This window comes from Babylonia areolata, chromosome 22 (genome assembly GCF_041734735.1).
Source record: "Babylonia areolata isolate BAREFJ2019XMU chromosome 22, ASM4173473v1, whole genome shotgun sequence".
Classification (NCBI taxonomy): domain Eukaryota; kingdom Metazoa; phylum Mollusca; class Gastropoda; order Neogastropoda; family Buccinidae; genus Babylonia; species Babylonia areolata.
The window spans coordinates 11,397,715-11,418,236 of NC_134897.1; the positions used below are offsets into that span (position 1 = coordinate 11,397,715).

A 20,522-nucleotide genomic window follows, 5' to 3' on the forward strand; every position below is an offset into this window, starting at 1 on the left:
GTGTGTGTGTGTGTGTGTGTGTTTGTTTGTTTGTTTGTTTGTAGACTTGATGAAGCATATATTTGTCACTGTTTTAAGTTTGAATATGTGGTTACTCAGGTGTGTGTGTGTGTGTGTGTGTCTGTCTGTCTGTCTGTCTGTGCGCGCGCGTGCGCATACTTTCCAACAAAACTTACTCAGAAACATGATGCATTTGTACTACCCGATCATCATCGCCGTGAATTAGTTTCTCAATCTGACGCTTGTTGTCTAAGCGTAATCCATCACTGTGAAACAGGCGTGTCGCAAACACAGTCAACACTGTCCTGTTCATCCCACTTCACTTTCGATCTTTGTGACAGCTGCACGCACTTGACCTCGACCTTCACCTCGTGAACATTATTCTACCAATGAAAATAGACTTTCCATATGTGTGCTCACGAAGCAGACGATCGCCCCCGTCATTTTCTTGACTCGACGATCCCAATGGAAATATTTGACCGTAAGGCGTTATGTTTTTGTTTGAATCTTGATAGTAATGAGACAAATTCGAGCTGCACATTGACAGTATTGTGGCGACATTTTTTGTTAACTGGCATACGATTTATAGGCCAAGAAATTCTAAACTATGACCCCCTATACTGCCGGACCGTGTTAGATCCAATTGGCAGATCCAGCAGCTCACATGTCATCATGTTTACATTTTGTTAATCCGATGCAAAGTGGATTTTTTTTCTTTTCTGTTTTTCTTTTCTTTTTTTTAAGGCAAGCACAGTTTGTCGCCAACGTTCTACTTCAAAGTTTCATACCCCCTCCTCATCGTAAAATTATATCATCTCATTGATTTGATTTTCGTCGGAATCGTTTCCGATACTTTAGATTCTTTCGATGCGTAGTTTTTACATAAGTACATAGACTCACATTTTTTACACAAGTGAGCCAAAAATCGGTTTGCAGACACGGGTTTGGTTTTCATTGAATTCAGTTCGTGTGACTGTTGTACAATATCTCAAAACGCTAGGTCTAATGTGTTTCATGTCAAGATCTTGCCATTGCGGCGATTGCCGCAGACCGGCTCAGTCCTCTATGGTCAGTTGGTTGACTACGTGTTAGGTAAAATTCGAACTCGATTCTCCAATGAAATAAACATGCAAAATGGTGGGGAAAAAAGTCTGCAAAAAGCTTGATAACGATCCTCAAGTGTGTTCAGCATTTTTAGTTTCAGCTTTATAGTACCTTTAATTTGGAATTTCCTGGTACTTAATACTTGTTATTCCCCTACCTGTAGCCGGCTTCTAACCAGACTTAAATGTCATGGGCCCGGCTCAAATGGGAGACTGGGACCACATGTGTAGTCGAGGGTCATCCACTTCGTGGATGCGTCGATGGTAGTGTCGCGCAAATTTCTGACTACTTGCAGGTGTCTGTGGCGTCTCCCTGCCTTTGACACCATGGTATATATCCGAAAGGAAGCGCTGAGTACAGCCTTGTCAAGTAGTCCCAAACATGCATAGAACTCCACGGCAGCATCCCCATCATCAATCATTATCGCCATCAGAAATAAAAAAAATAAAGCCCCAAATTCTGGTTCACCAAAACAAAAACAAAGCTATTTGGTAATTAGGTAACAAAGTTGTTTGGTATTTAGGTTAATGTACAGAGCCCCGTATTATGGTGATTTTCAGATTGTCACTTGCGGTAATTGTGTGTAATAGGCCAGGATGATGATGATTAATTTGCCTATATCAAAGAACGCTTAGCGGTGTGGAGTGAGATAACAATGGCGTAATTTGTGTGTGTTTATAAGCTGGGATTTGGTTCTCTAGCCGTTTGTGTGGACATGGTGTACTTGTGTATCGCTTCGATATGTGCTTTCGCGCACGAACATATTTACATTTAAAAAAAATGATGGTAATTATGTTACAACAATTACGAATTTCGTTACAATGCAACAACTTTGATCTCTCTTTCTCTCCTTTGATCTCACACACACACACACACACACACACACACACACACACACACACACAACCAGGCTACCCTTTACTTTTTCGTTTTTTACTCATACCAATATGTTCTGTTTTGTGTTGTTTTTTTGTTGTTGTTGTTGGTTGTTGTTTTTTTGTTGTTGTTGTTTTTTTGTTGTTTTTTGGGGTTTTTTTGGATTTTTTTTTTTTGCTCTTCGCAATATATTCTGTTGTTTTTGTTTGTTTGTTTTTTTGTTTGTTTGTTTTAGCAATGTGATAATTTCTCTGTATACCGCCGTTATTCTTTTGTTCATACATGTCGCTCTTGCCAAAAGATAGTATTGTCAATAGCAATAAGCAATGTCCATGTCTGTCTCTCTGTCTGTGTCTCTCTATCTCTCTCTTTCCATAATATATATATATATATTATCTCACACACACACACACACACACACACACACACACACACACACACACCACAAAAGCCCACAAAGCAATGACCAGGCACCATTCCCTGTACCAACGAACAGGTCCAAAGCTTCTTCAGGGGCTGGCTGTGCCGCCGACGCTGGAAGCAGATCGTGGAGCTCTACATCCGCTCCCCGCACGCCGAGAGCATGCGCAAGCGGAACTCCATCGTGTTCTCCATGGTGGAGTGCGAGGAGGAGTACAACCGGCAGCTGTCCTGTCTGGTCACGTGTTTCCTGCGGCCCCTGCGCATGGCCGCCAGCTCCAAGAAGCCGCCCGTGACTCATGAGGACGTCAACTCCATCTTCCTCAACAGGTCAGGGACTGGATTGAGTTGTGGTTGCTGCTGGGTCTGTGTTGTCATGTGTGTTAAAGTGTGGCTAGCGTGTGTTGCTGAATTGTTCGGTGTGTGCTTGGTTATGTTGTTGTTCGTCGGTATGTTATATCTTGATTTATCTGTTGGCGAACTGGGTTTGTTTATTGTCTGGAGACAGTGTCGATCATTGTGGTAGTGTTGTTCGTCAGTATGTTATGTCTTGATTTGTTGACGAAATGGGTTTGTTTATTGTCTGGAGACAGTGTTGATCATTGCTAAGTTATTATGGCTTTTATGGCTATTGTTGTTGTTTTCTTAAGTGTGTGTTGATGAGGTGGCCTGATCTGTGTGTTGCAGTGAAACTTTGCTGTTTCTGCACCAGATCTTTCTGAAGGGCTTGTCAGCCCGTCTGGAGAACTGGCCCACGCTGGTGCTGGGTAATACAATCAAATCCTCTTCTTCTTTCTCTGTCTTTCCCCCCACTCCTCTTTCTCTCTGTCTCTGTCTCTCTCACTCTCTCTCTCTCTGTGTCTCTCTGTCTCTCCGCTCCCTGTTTCTTATGTGTTTGTGATATTACTAATAAACTTGTTTCTGTTGTCTCTGAGTTTTCATGTCTGTTTTTGACCATGACTACAGTTCAGCGTTAGATATTTCTTCTCAGCTTGATAGTTCTCTCACTGATCACCAACGAATCATAATTATGAAAACTCAAAAGCAGTGACAACAACAACAACAAAAATGTCTGGACCAAAGGCTTCATACTGTGTGTGTGTGTGTGTGTGTGTGTGTCCCCACCCACCCCACCGCCTTCCCCACACAGGTGACCTGTTCGACATGCTGCTGCCCATGCTGAGCATCTACCAGGAGTATGTGCGCAACCACCACTACAGCCTGCAGGTGCTGGCCGAGTACAAGCAGAAGCACGAGTTCAACGCTCTCCTCAAACGCTACGAGGAGAAGCCGGCTTGCGAGGGACGCACGCTGGAAACCTTCCTCACCTACCCTATGCATCAGGTGGGTGTGCTGTTCGGCCTTGACCCCACACTGCGCCTTGAGGGTGCTGTGGGTTAGCGGTTGTGGATGCAAGTTTCTGGGTTGGGTGCTTTTAAAGCTTTAAAAAAAAATTCTTTTCAGCATGTGGTTATTGTTCTTTACATTGTCTGCTGGAGGCTTCCCTCTCGTTCGTTTGTTGGGGTTGACTCTTGTCTCTTTCTCCCTCTTTCTCTCTCTGTTTGTCTGCTCTCTCTCTCTCTCTCTCTCTCTCTCTCTCTCTCTCTCTCTCTCTGTCTGTCTACCTATCTATCTATCTATCTTTGCATATCTATCTCTCACTGTCTCGCGTCTCTCTCTCTCTTTCTCTAGCCTCTTGTTCCCAGGGTATTGTCACGTATCCCAACTAATCTTGTGCACTCGTTTGTTCCGTGTTCTTGCATCATGAAAGGCGTTTGTATGTGCAGGAGGCATTGCCTTGTAATGTTTGTGGCTCTATGTTCTGCATGTTTTCTACGGCTTTGGAAAAAAAAACCAACAGGTTACTAACACAGGCGTTGTGTGGGGTTGTCTTCTTTTTCCTTCCTTGGAGCTTTTCCAGGCATGGCAGTGACAAAGAAGAGGTCCTGCGAGCTTTCCCTGGTCCCTCTTTTTTGCTAGTTTGATATTGTATACAGGTAACGGGTTACAGTGACGGCACTTGGTGTTTGCTTGGCTGATATCTTCTACGCTTTTTTCTTTGTATATATGTCTGACTAATATTTTCTCTTAATGGGGGTAAAGGATTTAGCTTTAAAAGAGATTCAGTCGTTGTCTTCTCGTTCTGTTTGGTGAACATCTTTTTTCCGTGTATCTCCGTCTTGTCTTTTGAAGCGTCTTCAAAAATCGTGTTTGTTGACAAATCTGGCATAACAATTGTATATCGTTATATGCATTTTCCACATCTTATATGTGTGTGTCCTCCTGTTTGTGGAATGCGTGCGCGCACGCGCGCGCGTGTGTGTGTATGTAAAAAGCATTGCTTTGGGGAGGAATCTTTTCAAGGTTCACATTATCCCGTCACTGTCAAATTATGTAGATCAAGCTGCTTGACCACAGTGTTCCACCTCTGAACAATTTGTGGTCAGATCGTCAGGTCTCTGATTTGTCTGTCTCAAACACACGCGTACGCGAAACCACACACGCTCGCACGAGCACACACACGCACACGCACACACACACACACACACACATACATACATACATACATGCATACATACACATACACACACCACGCGCACGCACGCGCGCGCGCACACACACACGCACGCATTTCTAATATCACTTCAAGTGGAAAGACGTTAAACTGAAGACACACGCACGCACGCACGCACGCACGCACGCACACGCACACACACACACACACACACACACACACACACACACACACATCACAGCAAGACAAAGCAATGACAACAAATGCAGACCAATGTGAAAGCTGCTGACGAAAGAACACCCGACAAACATTCCTTCAACAATAAGCAGACACAGTGATGATCATTTGCCATTCCTTTGGTGTTTGTGTGTGTGTGTGAACTTTGTCTGGAACATCCAGGTGAGTATGAGAGGAGCCCCGTAGTCAGGTGTGCGGCTGACGCATCGGTGCCGTGCATGCCTCCATTGTCTCCCTCGTGTGTCGTCTTGTAGCGGCATGGCATGGCAGTGTGCTATGTTGTGTGCTAGCAGCTGCTGTCTCGTGCTATGAATATCACTTGATATTGGAATGAATGTTAAAGATATGATACTTCTGTGTGACAGATTTCAGTGCCCTGATTTGTAAAATGGTCACTTGATTAACAATGGTTGTTAAGTCAGGTGTTCAGTTCTTGAGACTTTTGGTTGTGTTGTGTGATAAATATTCCGTCTTGTTAACTAATCTGTGTTGGTATTTGTTGATGATGCTTTATTTGTGTGTTCGGTTGTTATATCTCTGGAATACTTGTAAAGTAGATATTGCCTTTCACATTTCAGAATGTATGCAAAAAGAAGGATGAAAAGCTGTACACATGTTTGATAACGTTTGTCTCATATCAGCACGAACTCGAGCACAAATAAACACACATTCACGCACTCGCGCAAACGCGCGCGCACACACACACACACACACACACACACACACACACACACACACACACACACACTCGAATGAACGCACACACATACACACACGCACGCACATGTGCAGATCTAGCATAGCACACACATTAGATGCAGCATTATAAAACAAATATTACATCAAGTAGAATATTCGTATGAAAACATGTTCAGTGTAAACTAAATGCAAAACTGTTTTCTGATTTTATGTATTATAAAACATAAACGTTGGACAGTTGGTATGACGTGCAGAATGTTCTGTTTGAATGTCATGAATTTGGTGTAGAGTGTACTGTTGCTCGCCGCGCGATGTTAGTGACAGTGTTGATCGTTGTAGTGAAACGTCGAGACGTGTATCAGCTCCTGCAACACACGCTTTCATATATAAACATAAAGATACTAGTCTGAATCAAAATTATATAAGGGATGTTAAACTTCATGCATAATTTATGTCTGAAGCTTCTTCAAAGGAACATCGCACTCATTTCTCTCAAAGAACTGGTTTGTTTGATTACTAAGTGCATGTGTGATGAAGAAGATGTCTGGGGGCGGTGGGAGGGATTAATGATAGAAAATTCATCAAACGAGACAATGAACAGTACATCATTCACTTTCCAACTTCTCAAGTCTCCAGAAAAAGGAAAGGAGAAAAACGATAAAAAGGATATTGCAGTATGTTTTTAATTCAGGAAATGCAAATTTGAGAAGCTGAGTACCGTTCAAACCAAACATCTAAGAAAAAAAGAGAGAACTATGGATATTGCTTTTATAATCTGTTATCTGACATAGTGTGCATGATGAACTGTTGCATTGCTTGGAGATCAATTGTTTAAAACTTGACAAAAAAAATTTTCTTGGAATAGTTATTCATAGTTTCCTAGCAGCTTTCCCTGTTGTGCCTCTGTATGCGCTTATCACAAAAGCTGCCTTGTGTGTGTCACTAACAAAGATTTTCACATTTCTGACACATTTGTCGGAACTTTAGAAATAAGCATCACAGCTGCTTTGAGCGAAAACTGAATTTTTCGGCATTGCTTACATTTTGAAAGCTAGTTGAATTGGGGGTCTTTGCTTTTGCTTGGTCTTTGGAGAGAAAAATAAAACAAAAAACAAAAAAACAAAAACAAAAAAAGAAGTAGATAAAACGGATTGTGTATGTTCATGTTGGTAATAGTGTCCGTGTTATACATGTATATATATGTATTTAGTTTTAGAAAACGTGAGTAGTTTTATAATGGATTTAGGCTGCAGGGTTTTGCACAGGACGCCTGTCAGGTGCAGAACTGGCTTTAAAGTTAGTTCTGGAATGCTGCAGTGAGTGCACCGCACGTCCGGTCGTCTGACAGCTGCCTGGTGTGTTAGTGTTGTGAGTGAGTAGTAGCGGACAGAGACACGGGTGTGTATGTTGTGGTTGCTGGTTGGATGCAGTCCGCAGATGGTGCCCTGGCTGGCATCAGACTGCAGAGTCTCTGTAGGGGGTCACCGGTCTGTCATGTCTGGCACAACTCTGTGGTCCTCGTGCCTGGCTGTTTTGGTTTTGGTTTCACCTGTCTAGATTATTTTGGGTCGGTGTGTAGTTTAGACACCCTTATGATTTATGCCATACTTTCCTTCTGTAGTTCTGTGACCAGACACGAGAGGTTGGTTTTTTTAAGTTCTCCGTCCTCCCTAAGTTTTCTCCAACCCATTTGGGCCCGGCGCCCGGATCTGTGATTTTTTAACCTCACTTTGCCCTCAACGAACACCTATTTCTACCTTATTTTCTCATCTATCTTCACCTGATGTTCTCATGAACTGTGTCCTGTCATCTCATTCTGTATCTGGGTGTCACATACGTTATGACATCATCCATCCACAGATATTTCCTATCCTGTAGTGAGTCTCAGAAATCGATAGTCCCGTTTTTTTTATTTCTCTCGATTTCTGCCCAGCCCCTCTTTTGTCTATTTTATTTCGAATTGATTCTTTCGGTGCAGCCTCTGCCTTTTACTTCTTTACCTACTGTCTGTTCTTGTAGTTTTCTTCTTCTGCAACATCTTCTCCGCAATTCTTTGTCTTTTTTTCGTTTTATGTTTGTTTATTTCTCAGTTTACCACATGATCTTCCATTTTCTTTACTTTCCACATGATCTTTCATTTTCTTTACTTTTTATCATCTGTGTTTGGTTCTGACATGTTCATTTCTTTTAGTCCGCTCTGTTTGTCTTGTCCTTTTTTTCTTTATTTTTCATTCAGGTGTGTATGTGTGTGTTCTTTGCAAACGTTCTGTTGAACCCACATTGTTTCCTGAAGCGTCTGTTTCTGTCAGTTGTCGCCAGGTTTGCCCCCTTCTGTCCTATTCTTTGTATCATTTATGTATGCTCATTACCTTATTTGCGGTATAATGACTTGATTGTATTTCCTGTTCATTATTTTGCCCTTGTGTACTTGATTTAATTGCCCATGCATGCTGATAATGTGTTCTAAATGAATGGATAAACATTTCTGTCTGTGCATGTTTGAATTATATGATTTGATTATGTTATGTGCTTGCTTATTAATTTTTGACTTCTTTATGTTTGCTTAAACTGACATGGGTGTTATTAATTCAGAACAAACTGGCTTCCATCTTCTTGTGTGCTTGCTATTTGATATTTTGTGCGCTGGCGAAGTTTAAACTTCCTCTATGCTTGATTATTTTGTCATTGATTGATTTGATGCTATTTGTCATCGGGTTCAACTTGCTTGTTCACGTATGCTTGCCATATTTGCAATCGATAAGCTGACACTATTTTATGTTCGTTTGTATGCTTCCCTTTCTTTCTCTGTTGGTAACAGTACCCTCAGTGTTTCACCATGCTTTCGTCCAGTCAGCGCTCCTTTGTGTCTGTGCCCATGCTCTCCATTTCCAGACAGTTACACAACCTTCAGTGTCATGCCCTTCTTCTGTCCAGTTGGACTTGTTTTGTTTCAAGTATGTTCGTCAATGTGTTCTTGGGCGTGCGATCTTCCAGTTTGTTTCAAGTTTCCTGTTTTTGTTGTTTTTTTTGGGGGGCGGGGGGGGCGGGGAGGGGGGTGTTCAGTTCGGTTTGGCAGCTGTCACTTTAAGTTTATCTTTCGTGGAATACCATTTGATGATTATCTTTTAAAATTCATGTTGACGCCGGTAATACAATATCGGAATCCGCTGTAAATGCTTGAGACCATCCCATGTCTTTGAAGTCCTTTCACGTCTGTACAGTCATTCTTATAGCCTAATGATAGCCCACTTCTTGCTTGTCACTTTGACAGCGTGCCATCGTTTGTGATTTGAGACATTTGGTGTTGATTTTGAGACACTGAAAAACCCATAGTAAACGTTCGCTTGTGGCATAAATCATGTTTCAATGCAGCAAAGATGTCCGAAAGATTTAGAAAAGCGGAAAATCGAAATTCATAGATTAACAAAAATATCAATATTCACTTTGTATCAGAAAATTTATAAATGATATCGAGAGACAAGTCCGCACTTTGCATGTTCTGCCACAACAATACTGGAAAAGTTTGGGTGGTGTTTTCTTCCGCTCCCCACCAAGAAACGTTATATGGCCCATATAGTTAGTAGTCTGTAAATGAAGAGGTGCGTTTCGGTTTTATTTTTCTGGTTCAAAGTATGCTATGACAAGTTGGTTCATAAAATTAAATATCAGTATAAAAGGTAAAATCCATTCCCTCTACCATTATCTGCCATGGAAATGCAACAGGAATGAAGTCTATACTTCTGAAATCACTGTCTTTTGGTTGAGTGCCCGGCTGTATCTTCCGTCAGTTCTCAGGAAAATGTAGTTTTTACCATTCATATGTTTCTGTGTTGCTTCGTTGATAGTCCACCAAACATTCAACTGTTTGCAGTTTGCTCTATACTTATTTCAGTTGCTTTGATTTATATATTTGCTCTGTTTGCTTATGGCAGTTCGTCGTCATTTTCCTTCAACATAGTCTTTCATTAAACCCTGGGTTTAAAAGCTCTTTTTTTAAATTCTTTTTCTTTTTTTCTTTTTTTTATCGCTTCGGTTGCGGTTTTTGTGCACTTGTTTCTTTCTTGTTTGTAAAATTTCTCGTCTTTTGTGAGGTGAAAGAGGACTATTGAGATACGGTGTTTTCCCAGAAGATTTGAATTAGATCTTTTATGTTTGTTGTTTGTTTTTAGTGATATCATGCATTTTTGGATAGTTTGTATAGGTTGTGGTAGAACATAAAAGAAAAAGAAACGATTCTATATGATATGTATTTTGGTCTTTTGACCAGCACGATACATATCAAAGATTTCACGGTAGTTGATAGCTGGTTCTTTGTTGACATAGCGAAAACCCTTCCACATAGCAACATAGATGTGCAACAGGCCATCTCTCTGGCATCTCTAGGACAGGCAACAGTCTAAAAATAACACTACAGCAATGGAGACTTTGGTATCAGAAGGCAACAGCTATAACAACGGTATAGTGTCGCCTTCAGCGAAGAAGATTTATGTTCGTAACCGCAGGTGTTACGTCTTGACATATTCAACAGAAATACTGAAAATATATTAAAAGGAGGATATCAGTCATCTGTTATTTACAGAAACCTTAACTGGATACGTGTCAGGTATCTTCCAAGAACAATCACAGAAGATTATGTCACAACAGGTATGGTACACCACGCAGAAAACAATGGTCTCAATGTGCCCAGCATGAAATGCAACGGCCAACTGATTTTTATCCCAAACACGTTAGGGGCGAGCACGGCCTCGCTTGTGTATAAATCAGTGGTAAATTCATATGTGTGCCAAGAGATAGCGAATTTAAAACTTTTTTTCCTCATATATGAGTCAAAATAATGCAGGCCTGACTAAAAAAAAAATCGACTTCGTTCAAAATATTCTTCCAGTTTAAGTCGACTGATCTCCGCGAATTTTTCTTCTTTTTTTTTTTTTTTTTTTTTAGAAATCATTGTTTCTTTTGAAGTTTGACAATTTAACATAAAATGGAATATATTTCAGCTTGAAACGTAGAACTCTTGTGAAGAATATTGAAAACTTATTTGAATTTGATAATTTTCATCTTGAAAAATTGTCAGTCGGTAAGAATTGAATCACAGGCGGGTGATATATAAATCTAGATTTTTCTGTATTTCGATTTTTCGATTTTCAAATTTGTTGTGCCTTAAAACTTATTTCCCCGCCAGTTTTAAAAATACGTGCATCTGTTTTCGTATATTAGAAATAGAGGGATACACAGAACTAAATTATTGTGAGTTTAAAGATACATGCTTATGTGTTGGGTTCCAGAGGAAAAAGTATAAAGGAAAGGATTTACTGAAACATAAGTATTATCGTTTCGACGATTGTGTTAGTGACACAATCTTATTGGCAATCAGAAGTCAACGATCGAAGTCACAGTTTGTTGCTATTCAGAATAAGTTACGTTGCGTGGTGCCGTCTCTTTGCCCTTTTTTCTGTTCCGTAATTCTTGTGGTTTGGGTTGTTGTTTTTTTGTTTTTGTTTTTTGTTTGTTTGTTTTTTGTTGGTATCATCCCAAGGTCTGGCCACTCTATTGGTGTGGTTCAAGCCACGTGTTTTGTCGGTCTTTTTCTCCTACAAATCCTTCGTCTCTCCTATTGGTTTTGGTTTGGTTTGTTTTGTCTCCTTTTTTCAGTCGTCTGATGCTCTTTTGTGTTGTCTTTCTTCGTATACTTCTCGTCCTTGTTGCGAAGCAGAAAAACCGTATCACTCTTCCGCCACATGCCCCCACACCCAGTTTGGTTTGCGTGGTCATCCTTATTTCCCCCAGTTAGTTTCCACCCCCATAGTTTGTCTTGTTTCTGTTCTGTTCTGTTGATTTCGGCCAGTTGTTTTGATTCCTTCCCGTCGGCCGTCCCCAACACCTGTCCACTCTTCGTCTCTTTTCTCACCTGGCTTTTGACTCGAGTTCCTGTGGGGTTTTTTTTTTCTGTATTGTCCGGCCTTTTCTGTTCTTTTCCTCCCGTGAGCTGTGTTCTCCTCGCTCGTGTAGTTTGCTCCATCCCCGCGCAGTTTGCCTCGTTTGATTTCACGGCTAACACTGTACCATCCCACCGACCACCCTCGCTGCCATTCGTATCTCCACACTGTATCTCCAGTGGACATCATCCCACCTAAATTTGCTTTGGCGTTTTGTGCTTTTCCATCGATACTCGGGTTGTTGTTGTTTTTTGTTTTTTGTTTTTGTTTTCTTGTTCTGTTCAGTCCAGTTTTGTTCCACCTGCTTTGTTCTTGTTTTTCACTGAGTTTTGGCCAGTCCGCATCCACATGTTCAGCTTGTTTTGTCCCTCTGTTTACCAGCAGTATGTCTGGTCTGTCGCAACTCATTTTTCCTTCCAGTTTAAGATCACATACTTTGTCCCTATTCCGCTGAGTTTTGTCCTCAAACTGTCTGGTTTTGTCCCCCATACATTGTCTTTTCTCCTACGTCCATCTGCATTTTGCCAAGTCTCTCTCTGCACTGTGTCTCTGTGCAGGTTTTCTGTGTTCCTGTTTCATTCTCAGCTGAGGTGTGCGTGTGGTCTGTCTCTTCACGTGACTTTCTCCATGTCGTTGCATCACACACACACTGTTCTGTTCCGTTTAGTTGTCTATTCCACTTAGTTGTGTCTGGTCCATGCCTATGTTTTTTCCAGCTAGTCTTTTCGTACGAACCTGGGCGTGTCTGCTTTGTTTTCTTTTACCCTCCCACACTGGGTTTTGTCTGGTCCGTCTCTGGTCTGGTCTGGTCTGTGGTTCCTGATGGCGTGTCCCTGTGTCCTTCCTCCCCTACGTGTGTTGGCCCTGACATGTCATGTGCACTGTTGCCCCACACGCTCTTTCTCTTTCTCACTCACACGTGCCTGGGACGGTGCTAGCCGGTGGCTGGGTTGCAGTGGGTTCACGGTCTTGGATTGCGGCTACTTTGTGTGACGCAGGCCGCTACCCTGAAGCAGAAGCTTGAGTCGAGCTCGATCCACAGGCACAGCCACAGTCACGGCCATAGCCACATTGACCCCGAGAAGGGGGACTGTCAGGGGAGAACTCTGGAGACCTTCCTAACTTATCCTATGCATCAGGTGGGTACACGTACACCTCCGTTCAGTCACTCCCCATCCTCCCGTCAGCTTCCTTTAGTTATTTTTCTTCTTTTTTTTCTTTTCTTTTTCTGAATATTTTTTTTTTTATCCCTGTGCTTCATTTTCTTGCACTGTTTAAACCTTTTGAGATAAAAATCATTTTTTCACTTGTCACTGTATGTGTGTTCTCATGGTAGTCGTCTTCTTTTTTCTTAGCGTTTTCTCTACATTTTCGTTCATTGGTTAGTTTTTTCTATTTTTTATTTTTCTTTCACACGCACATTTGCACTTGACCTCTTTTTTCCTCACACATTCCAGACCCGTTTTGTTAAAGCATCTTGACTGGTTTCCCCCCCCCCCCCCCCCCCCCCCCCCCCCCCCCGCCCCCCTTGTCTGTGCTCAAGAGATGGACATAGAATTTGGAACCTGCATACGATAAACATAACATTATGTAAGAAATATCATAATATGCAGGTGGTTTTCAACTCAAATTATTGTCCCTTTGCCCTCACACACACACGCACACACGCGCGCTTTGGATGAACTCTCTTAGTTTTATGACATTTGCGCATTATTGGCAATTGCGCATTCCACATAATTGCATGCACATTTCTCCATTTCATTTGAGTGACGGTGGTTTCCGTTTCCATGCATCATTGATTGAATGGAAGTTTGAAACCTACATATTCTTTGTTTGGTTCATTTCTTGGAGTTTTTTTTGTTTTGTTTTTTCCATCGCAATTTAATTTCTTTCAAAGACGAAGGCGTTAGATAAGTTCATCACTACAGCCATGTATCCATTGAGAATTCAGTTCGTTCAAAGTTTACATTCGTTTTCATTTTATTTATTGGTGCCAAGGTACAGTTCAGGCAGGAAATATATTTCTACAATGGAGTCCGGGGAGGAGGGGGGAGTTGTTTCCACACATGAGTTTTTCTTTGGGGGGAAAGGGGATGGGATTGTTGTGAGGGTGAAGTTTGAATGGGAAGTTTTGTTGTCAACTGCATCGAAGGGGAGAAAAAGGAGGGAGATGTGTTCTAGTGTGTTGTTCAGGGAAGCCTTGGGAATGGGGGTGGGTGGGCCTTATTCTGTTACAAAAATGCATTTCGGGTGGTTTGAAAACATCTAATTGGGGGCGTGGGGGGGGGAATGCTGACTTCGATATTGCTTTACGTTGCTTCCCATAGATAGCACTGTTTTCTTCCTACCCTCTTCATCTACTGACAAATGTTTGTGCTTCCCCCCTCCCCCTTTTTAAGGGGAGGGGGGAAATGGGAGGGTTGGGATCTGTTTGACTTCGATTACGTTTCCTTTGTGGCTCAGTTTGGACAACGGTGTGTATACATGATGCACCAATAACTTATCCTTCTGGAGTGATTCAGCATGTAACCATGCCTCTTTTTCCCTTCATGTTGACCTTTTCAACATTTCTGGAATGCTGCATGCCAATACTGTCGTTTGCTTGTGGCTTTGGTTTTTGTTGTTGCTGATACAACATATTCACGTGTTTTTTGCGTTTTTTCTCTTCTCTTTTTATATGTTTCAACTCTCTCAGTATGTTCACCCCGATTTGCCTTCTATAAAAAATACTTTTGAGCTTTCAGTTTGACGTTGAAGACAAATTTAGACGGTTAGAATTTTCTTTCTGGTGAGTTAAATTATGTTTTGTAGATTTTTATTCCTCGTGATTAATTCATATGTATCTTCGACACGTCTTGTCTATTTACGTGTGATTTATTGTATTTCAAGTTATCACAGACCTGACAACCCTGTCATTTTTGGCTTTTTTAAAGAATTTATTTCCATTTTTAACACACTTTTTGGAATCATTTCACACGTAGATTTCACTGCCAGGAACTGTCTCTCTCTGTCTTTCTCTCTCTCTCTCTCTCTCTCTCTCTCTCTCTCTCTCTCTCTCTCTCTGTCTCTCTCTCTCTCTGTCTCTCTCTCTCTCTCTCTCTTTGTCTCTCTCACTCTCTGCTTCTTTCTCTTCCCCCTCTCTCTCCCACTCGCCCTCCCTCTCTCTCCCTCTTTCTCTCTTGGTCTCCCTCTCTCTCCCCTCCTTCTTTTTCTCTATCTCTCCCTCATTCTCTCTCCCTTCCACTCTCTCTCTCTCCTCATCTCTCTCCACTCTCTCTCTCTCTCTCTCTCTCTCTCTCTCTCTCTCTCTCTCTCTCTCTCCACCCGATCCCTCTGTTCCCAACCTACCCTCACCATGATCCAAGACCTCATTCCTTCTCCAAAATAAGCATCGGCTTCGTTTCGGAGAAGGGAAGTAAATCCTGAATGGTTCGATTTCAAACAGTTGTGCCCCCTACATCAGTGGCTGCAATCTCGCAATTCGCGGAGTGAATGCATGCATTATGAGATCAGTGAATCGTATTTTGGCCTGAAAGCCACTCGGGACTCCTCGTTTACTATGCTGTGTGATTTATCCTCATTGCTTACACTCTGCTTGACCGATTTCATCGCAATAATCACAATAATTATTTCAAAATACTAATAATAAGAATGATGATGATAATTTTAACGGAGTAGATCAATAGTGCTTGTAAAGAATAATTATGTTCGAGAGATTTTTTTGGAGTTGATAAGGGAATGAAGGACAAATTATTCAGAAATATTTACAACGACATGGCATGCCTCAGCCATGCATTGTCAGTGTGCGTGCAGTCATGTGTGTGTGTGTCTGTGTCTGTGTACTGATGTGGAACGCATTGTCTTGGTTATTTTATAAAAAGAAAATGCGTTTGTGCATCTTTGAAAATGATGATGGTGATGGTGTTCGTAATGTGTAGATCTTAATAACGTGCAAAATAACATTGAACACGGTGTAGCTTTTGAAAAATGATTATTATTGTAGAAGTAATACTGTGGATAATGGTGATGACGATGAAGACGGTGACACTCAAATCATGAACTCATTCATATCTACCGTTTTCTCAGTGAAAGAGCTGTATACTTCGCCCATGCTGTTGTGATTATTATGAACATGGTGGGGCTTTAATGCTAATAATGAGTACTTAGTTATTGTGGAGGAATCTACCTCTGTCTCCACTTTCTTCCTCGACCTCCCGTGTTCCCCCTCCCTACCTCACCTTGCACTATCTGCCACTCTGTCTGTGACCCCTCCCACTCCATCCCTCTCCGTCCTCGCCCCCACCGCTCTTCCCCCTCTTTTCCTCCATATTATCTTTCACTTAGCACCACTTTTTATTATAGTACTTTTGCATTTCCAATACAGTTCATCAAATTAAAGGCATGCCTTTGTTTTTTATTTGTTTTCACATGCACGTTTTTTTCCTGTTTAGCATGTAGAGCTCTTTGTTGATTTATTTATTCATTTGTCTGGCTATTAGCTGGTATTGTTTACAATTTGGATGTGAAATAAACATTTAAGTGCCACGTAAACTCAGACGCGCATGCTTGCACTCATCTCTTTCCCGGTCTCTGTCTGTCTTTGGCTCTCTCTCTCTCTCTCTCTGTGTCTCTCTCCCTCTCTGTCTCTGTCTGTCTGTCTCTCTTTCTCTCCCTCTCTGTCTCAATCTCTCTCCCTCTCTCTCTGTCTGTCTCTTTCTTTCTTCGTCTCCTTCTTCTTCCTCCTCCTCTTGCTCGCTGGTTGGTTTTAACCGGTTCAAAAACGGGATTCAGCTTGCTCTTAATTGTCGGATACAAAGGGAGACACGTGAAACATTCATCAAACCGAAGTACTTTAGTCATCTTTTTTTGTTTCACATTGAGCTAATATAGCATCAGATGATATGAATAATGTGGAAATTTCCAAAACTTTTTCTCTAATTTTTTCTTTATTTTTTCCCTTCTTTTTGAGCATTGCATTACAATTTTGAAGTAGTTGCTGCATCGTAAAAATGGATATCAATATATTTTTTATCTGCATTTATGCTTGCTTGCTTTTCATTTAATAAGCGGACTCTTTCTCTCTTCTCGTCTCTCTCTCTCTCTCTCTCTCTCTCTCTCTCTCTCTCTCTCTCTCTCTCTCAGACACACACACACGCATGCATGCATGCATACATACACACATGCATGCATGCATGCATACAAACATACACACATACATACATACATACATACATACATACATACATACATACATACATGTACCACATACACCATACCACTCGTGCATCCTCTTCTTTTAAAACATAAAACGCTATGTGCACTGTATTCCAGACATGGGTAGAAAGAACATGTTGTTTACATTCTTTTACCAATATGTACACGAATTTGGATCTCCATACATATAAATGCCAGCTGTGATGGGATCCGTTTCTACATTCAATGGTAGGTACAGATTTTAAAATTGATTGTGAAGTTGTTACAGACGTTCTGGGGTGAACAGATTGATGCTATTTTGCTGTCTGTCTTCTCAGAGTAGAAGTTTAAAACTGAATGAAATGTATGTTGAATCAGTTCCTTGTTTCAAGGTTCATGATGAACAGAATAACTGCTTGGTTGGCTGGTTGGTTGGTTGGCAAGTTGTTGGTAGATGTGGGTTTTTTTTCATCTGATTGTTTTCCGGATTCTCGCCTGTTTTGAAGCATTGGTGACCCACAAACAGCGCGATACCTTGCTCAGCTTGGAATACGGACCAATATGTTTTTGTTTGTTTTCAAAATCTGATCGTTTTTATATTGCTTCATTTGCTAAATCGATAACAATGAGAAAAAAGAATATGGTTACTTGATTTACCCGTGTTTTTAGCCTGGTGGACAGAAGAAAAGGCGTTGTAAGATAGCCTCTTGCATGACTGAAGCCTTGCCTTTACGGTACTAAAATTGTATATTTTCTGAAGTCGTTCTTCCCTGAGTATTTTCAACAACAAATTTAATTTGTATCTGATTTGTTTGTTTGGTCTGTTTTTGTTTTTGTTTTTAAAGAATGAAGACAACATAAAACTATTAATGATTTAGGAATATATTTTGAACTAACCCGAAAGTAATAGATATATGATGTAGTGTGCATGCCTTGGAGCCAAAGAAATTGCTTGTTGGATGGATGAATTGACTTATTTTGATGTAACTTGATACTTGTGCATACAAAGAGGGAGAAGGGTAAGCGATTAGTTACAGTAAGGTGTTTTTGGTGAGTCCAAAACATTTGCTTTATGATTTACTCGTAAATTATTTCTAGTCCCTGCCTAGTCTGCTTTCATTTATTTCTGAATAGTTTCTTTATGTCTAGTTTGACGTGCATTCAGTGCGTTTACATCGGGTACAGGTATCTAAACAAGGTGAGTAAATGAGTAAATTATTTTTAGAACAAACAATTAACGATCATTTACATGGCGTTGTTCCTTTCTATTTTCCTTGCACGAATTTCTGAATGAAAAATGGGCACTACATAACCGATATATTCATTCGAAACGTCTCCATCATATTGCCTTTTCACTAGAAATGTAACTTGTTTGGAATGTTCACATTTTGAATATCGCTCATAGTTAATTGTTGGCACGCCCGACGATAAAATAACTTTGCGTAAATTGCATTATATCACTTTAAAAAAAAAAAGTGAATTAGGATAGTGTGGAGTGGGTATGCTGTTTCTTACCTTAAAATTGTTATTATTTACTGCACGGAAAAAAGGGGAGCATCGAAATTGAGATTTAGAAGCATGCTGCATGGGTTCTTATCTGATCTCTTCTTGCTGATGTTGCAGGTAGTGGGCGGCTGCTTGTCTAACCCACGTGTCTGTTGCAGTAGACCTGTGCCAGACATCCCCTTTCCACGTGATGGTTCATCCTTTATCCTTAGGCCTGTTGCACACGGTGCGTCGGGGCCACACTTGTGTACAGAGCAGTGGCTTGGTCGAGAATTGTTCTTGCCCCCCGGGCATGAGAAGAACTTTACTTATCAGTTCGGAAACCCCGTAGCTCCCGACGTGTCGTCTGTGACAGGCCTTTGCACAGCAGTTGTAGCCCCTGCATGGTGATAGCCTTGCCTCCCCCCGGGGTGGGGGCGGGGGTGGGGGTGAAGGTGGCGAGTAGCGCGTGGCGTGTTGCTGTTGCAGATCCCCCGCTACATCATCACCCTGCACGAGCTGCTGGCCCACACGCCCCACGACCACGTGGAGAGGCAGAGTCTGGAGTATGCCAAGAGCAAGCTGGAGGAGCTCTCTAGGGTGGGTACTGTAATGTCCGCTGGTCTACCCACTGTAGAAGAAAGCCTTGGCTGTTCCCCATAGCTCGGATTCCTGTACCCTTTTTTTTGAAAAGCTGTTCTCCTTTGCTTGGATCCCTGTGCCTTGTCTGGGAAAAAAAATCGCCTTCACAATAACGAATTGTGATTTTTCGGTGACAACAAACAGGGGTCCACTGAATCCTCTCCAGTGGAGAAGGCTATCTGTGTTTGTGTGTGGGTGTGGTCTTTTGACTTCATTCGTTGGTATAAATCACGTCACAGACAAGAAATCTTTATATATATATATATATATATATATATATATGTGTGTGTGTGTGTAATGTCTGTGTCTGCGTGCATGTCCACACCCAAGTATTCGATCTCTTAGGTGTGCCTTAATCTCAATACATACGTAAACGTCCCACAAGAAACGTAGAGTTTTTATCTAGAACCTTTTTTTTTTTTTTTCGCGCCTTATTCCTACCACTTTTACATGTGCTAAGAGCAGCAGGGTAAGCGGTATACAAATGTACATCGTTATTATTATGATTATTATTGTTACTAATGTTATCGTTCTTATTGTTGTTATTATCATATCATCATCATCATTATTCGGAGAAGAAGGAGTGGTGGCCTGGTGGTAACGTGTCTGTATAGGAAGCGAGAAAATCTGAGTGCGCGGGATCGAATCCCTCCCTCGCCAGTCTTCCCCCACCTCTCTCCACCCGGCCTTGTGTGGTGGTCTGGGACGCTAGTCATTCGGATGAGACGATAAACAGAGGTCCTGTATGTAGCTTGCACTTGGCGCACGTAAAAGAATCCATAGCAACAAAGGGGTTGTCCCTGGCAAATTTCTGTAAGGAAAAAAAACACTTTAATAAGAAAAGAAGTACGCTTGGAGGCAAAAAAAGAAAGAAGAAGAAGGAGAAGAAAAAATAAGGGTGGCGCTGCAATGTAGCGACGTTGCGATACGTTCTCATTGGGAAGAGAAGTCCGGATTTCACTCGGAGAAAGATGTTATGACAAAAATGCAGTATTTCTTCTTCTTCTGCATTTTTGGGCTGCAACTCCCACATTCACTCGTAACTATGTACGCGAGTGGGCTTTTACGTGTATGACCATTTTTTGCCCCGCTATGTAGGCAGCCATACTCCGTTTTCGGGAGTAAATGCAATACAAGTATAGGGAGAAAAGTAATGGTGACTGAGAGTGTGTGTGTGTGTGTGCCGGTCGCACGTGCAGGTGATGCACGACGAGGTGAGCGAGACGGAGAACATCCGCAAGAACCTGGCCATAGAGCGGATGATCATCGAGGGCTGTGACATTCTGCTGGACGTCAACCAGACGTTCGTCAGACAAGGTCAGTCACTCTCAGTCTCACCCGACCCACTCACGTGCTGATTGCTCTCTTCGGTTTTATCTGTGTGTGTGTGTGCGTTGGTTTGTTAATCGGTGTTC

At 41.6% G+C, this 20,522-nt stretch overlaps 1 protein-coding gene across 2 annotated transcripts in view; it reads left to right on the forward strand.

The window, feature by feature from the left end:
• The window catches only part of LOC143296908 (ras-specific guanine nucleotide-releasing factor 2-like), a 316,971-nt gene that overhangs the window by 166,182 nt on the left and 130,267 nt on the right, over positions 1-20,522 (forward strand). For both annotated transcript variants that reach the window (XM_076608906.1, XM_076608907.1), the window contains exons 5-9: positions 2,477-2,730; positions 3,088-3,167; positions 3,551-3,744; positions 18,955-19,065; positions 20,307-20,424. In XM_076608906.1, coding sequence (XP_076465021.1) covers positions 2,477-2,730; positions 3,088-3,167; positions 3,551-3,744; positions 18,955-19,065; positions 20,307-20,424 — 757 coding nt within the window. The remainder of the gene's footprint in view (positions 1-2,476; positions 2,731-3,087; positions 3,168-3,550; positions 3,745-18,954; positions 19,066-20,306; positions 20,425-20,522) is intronic.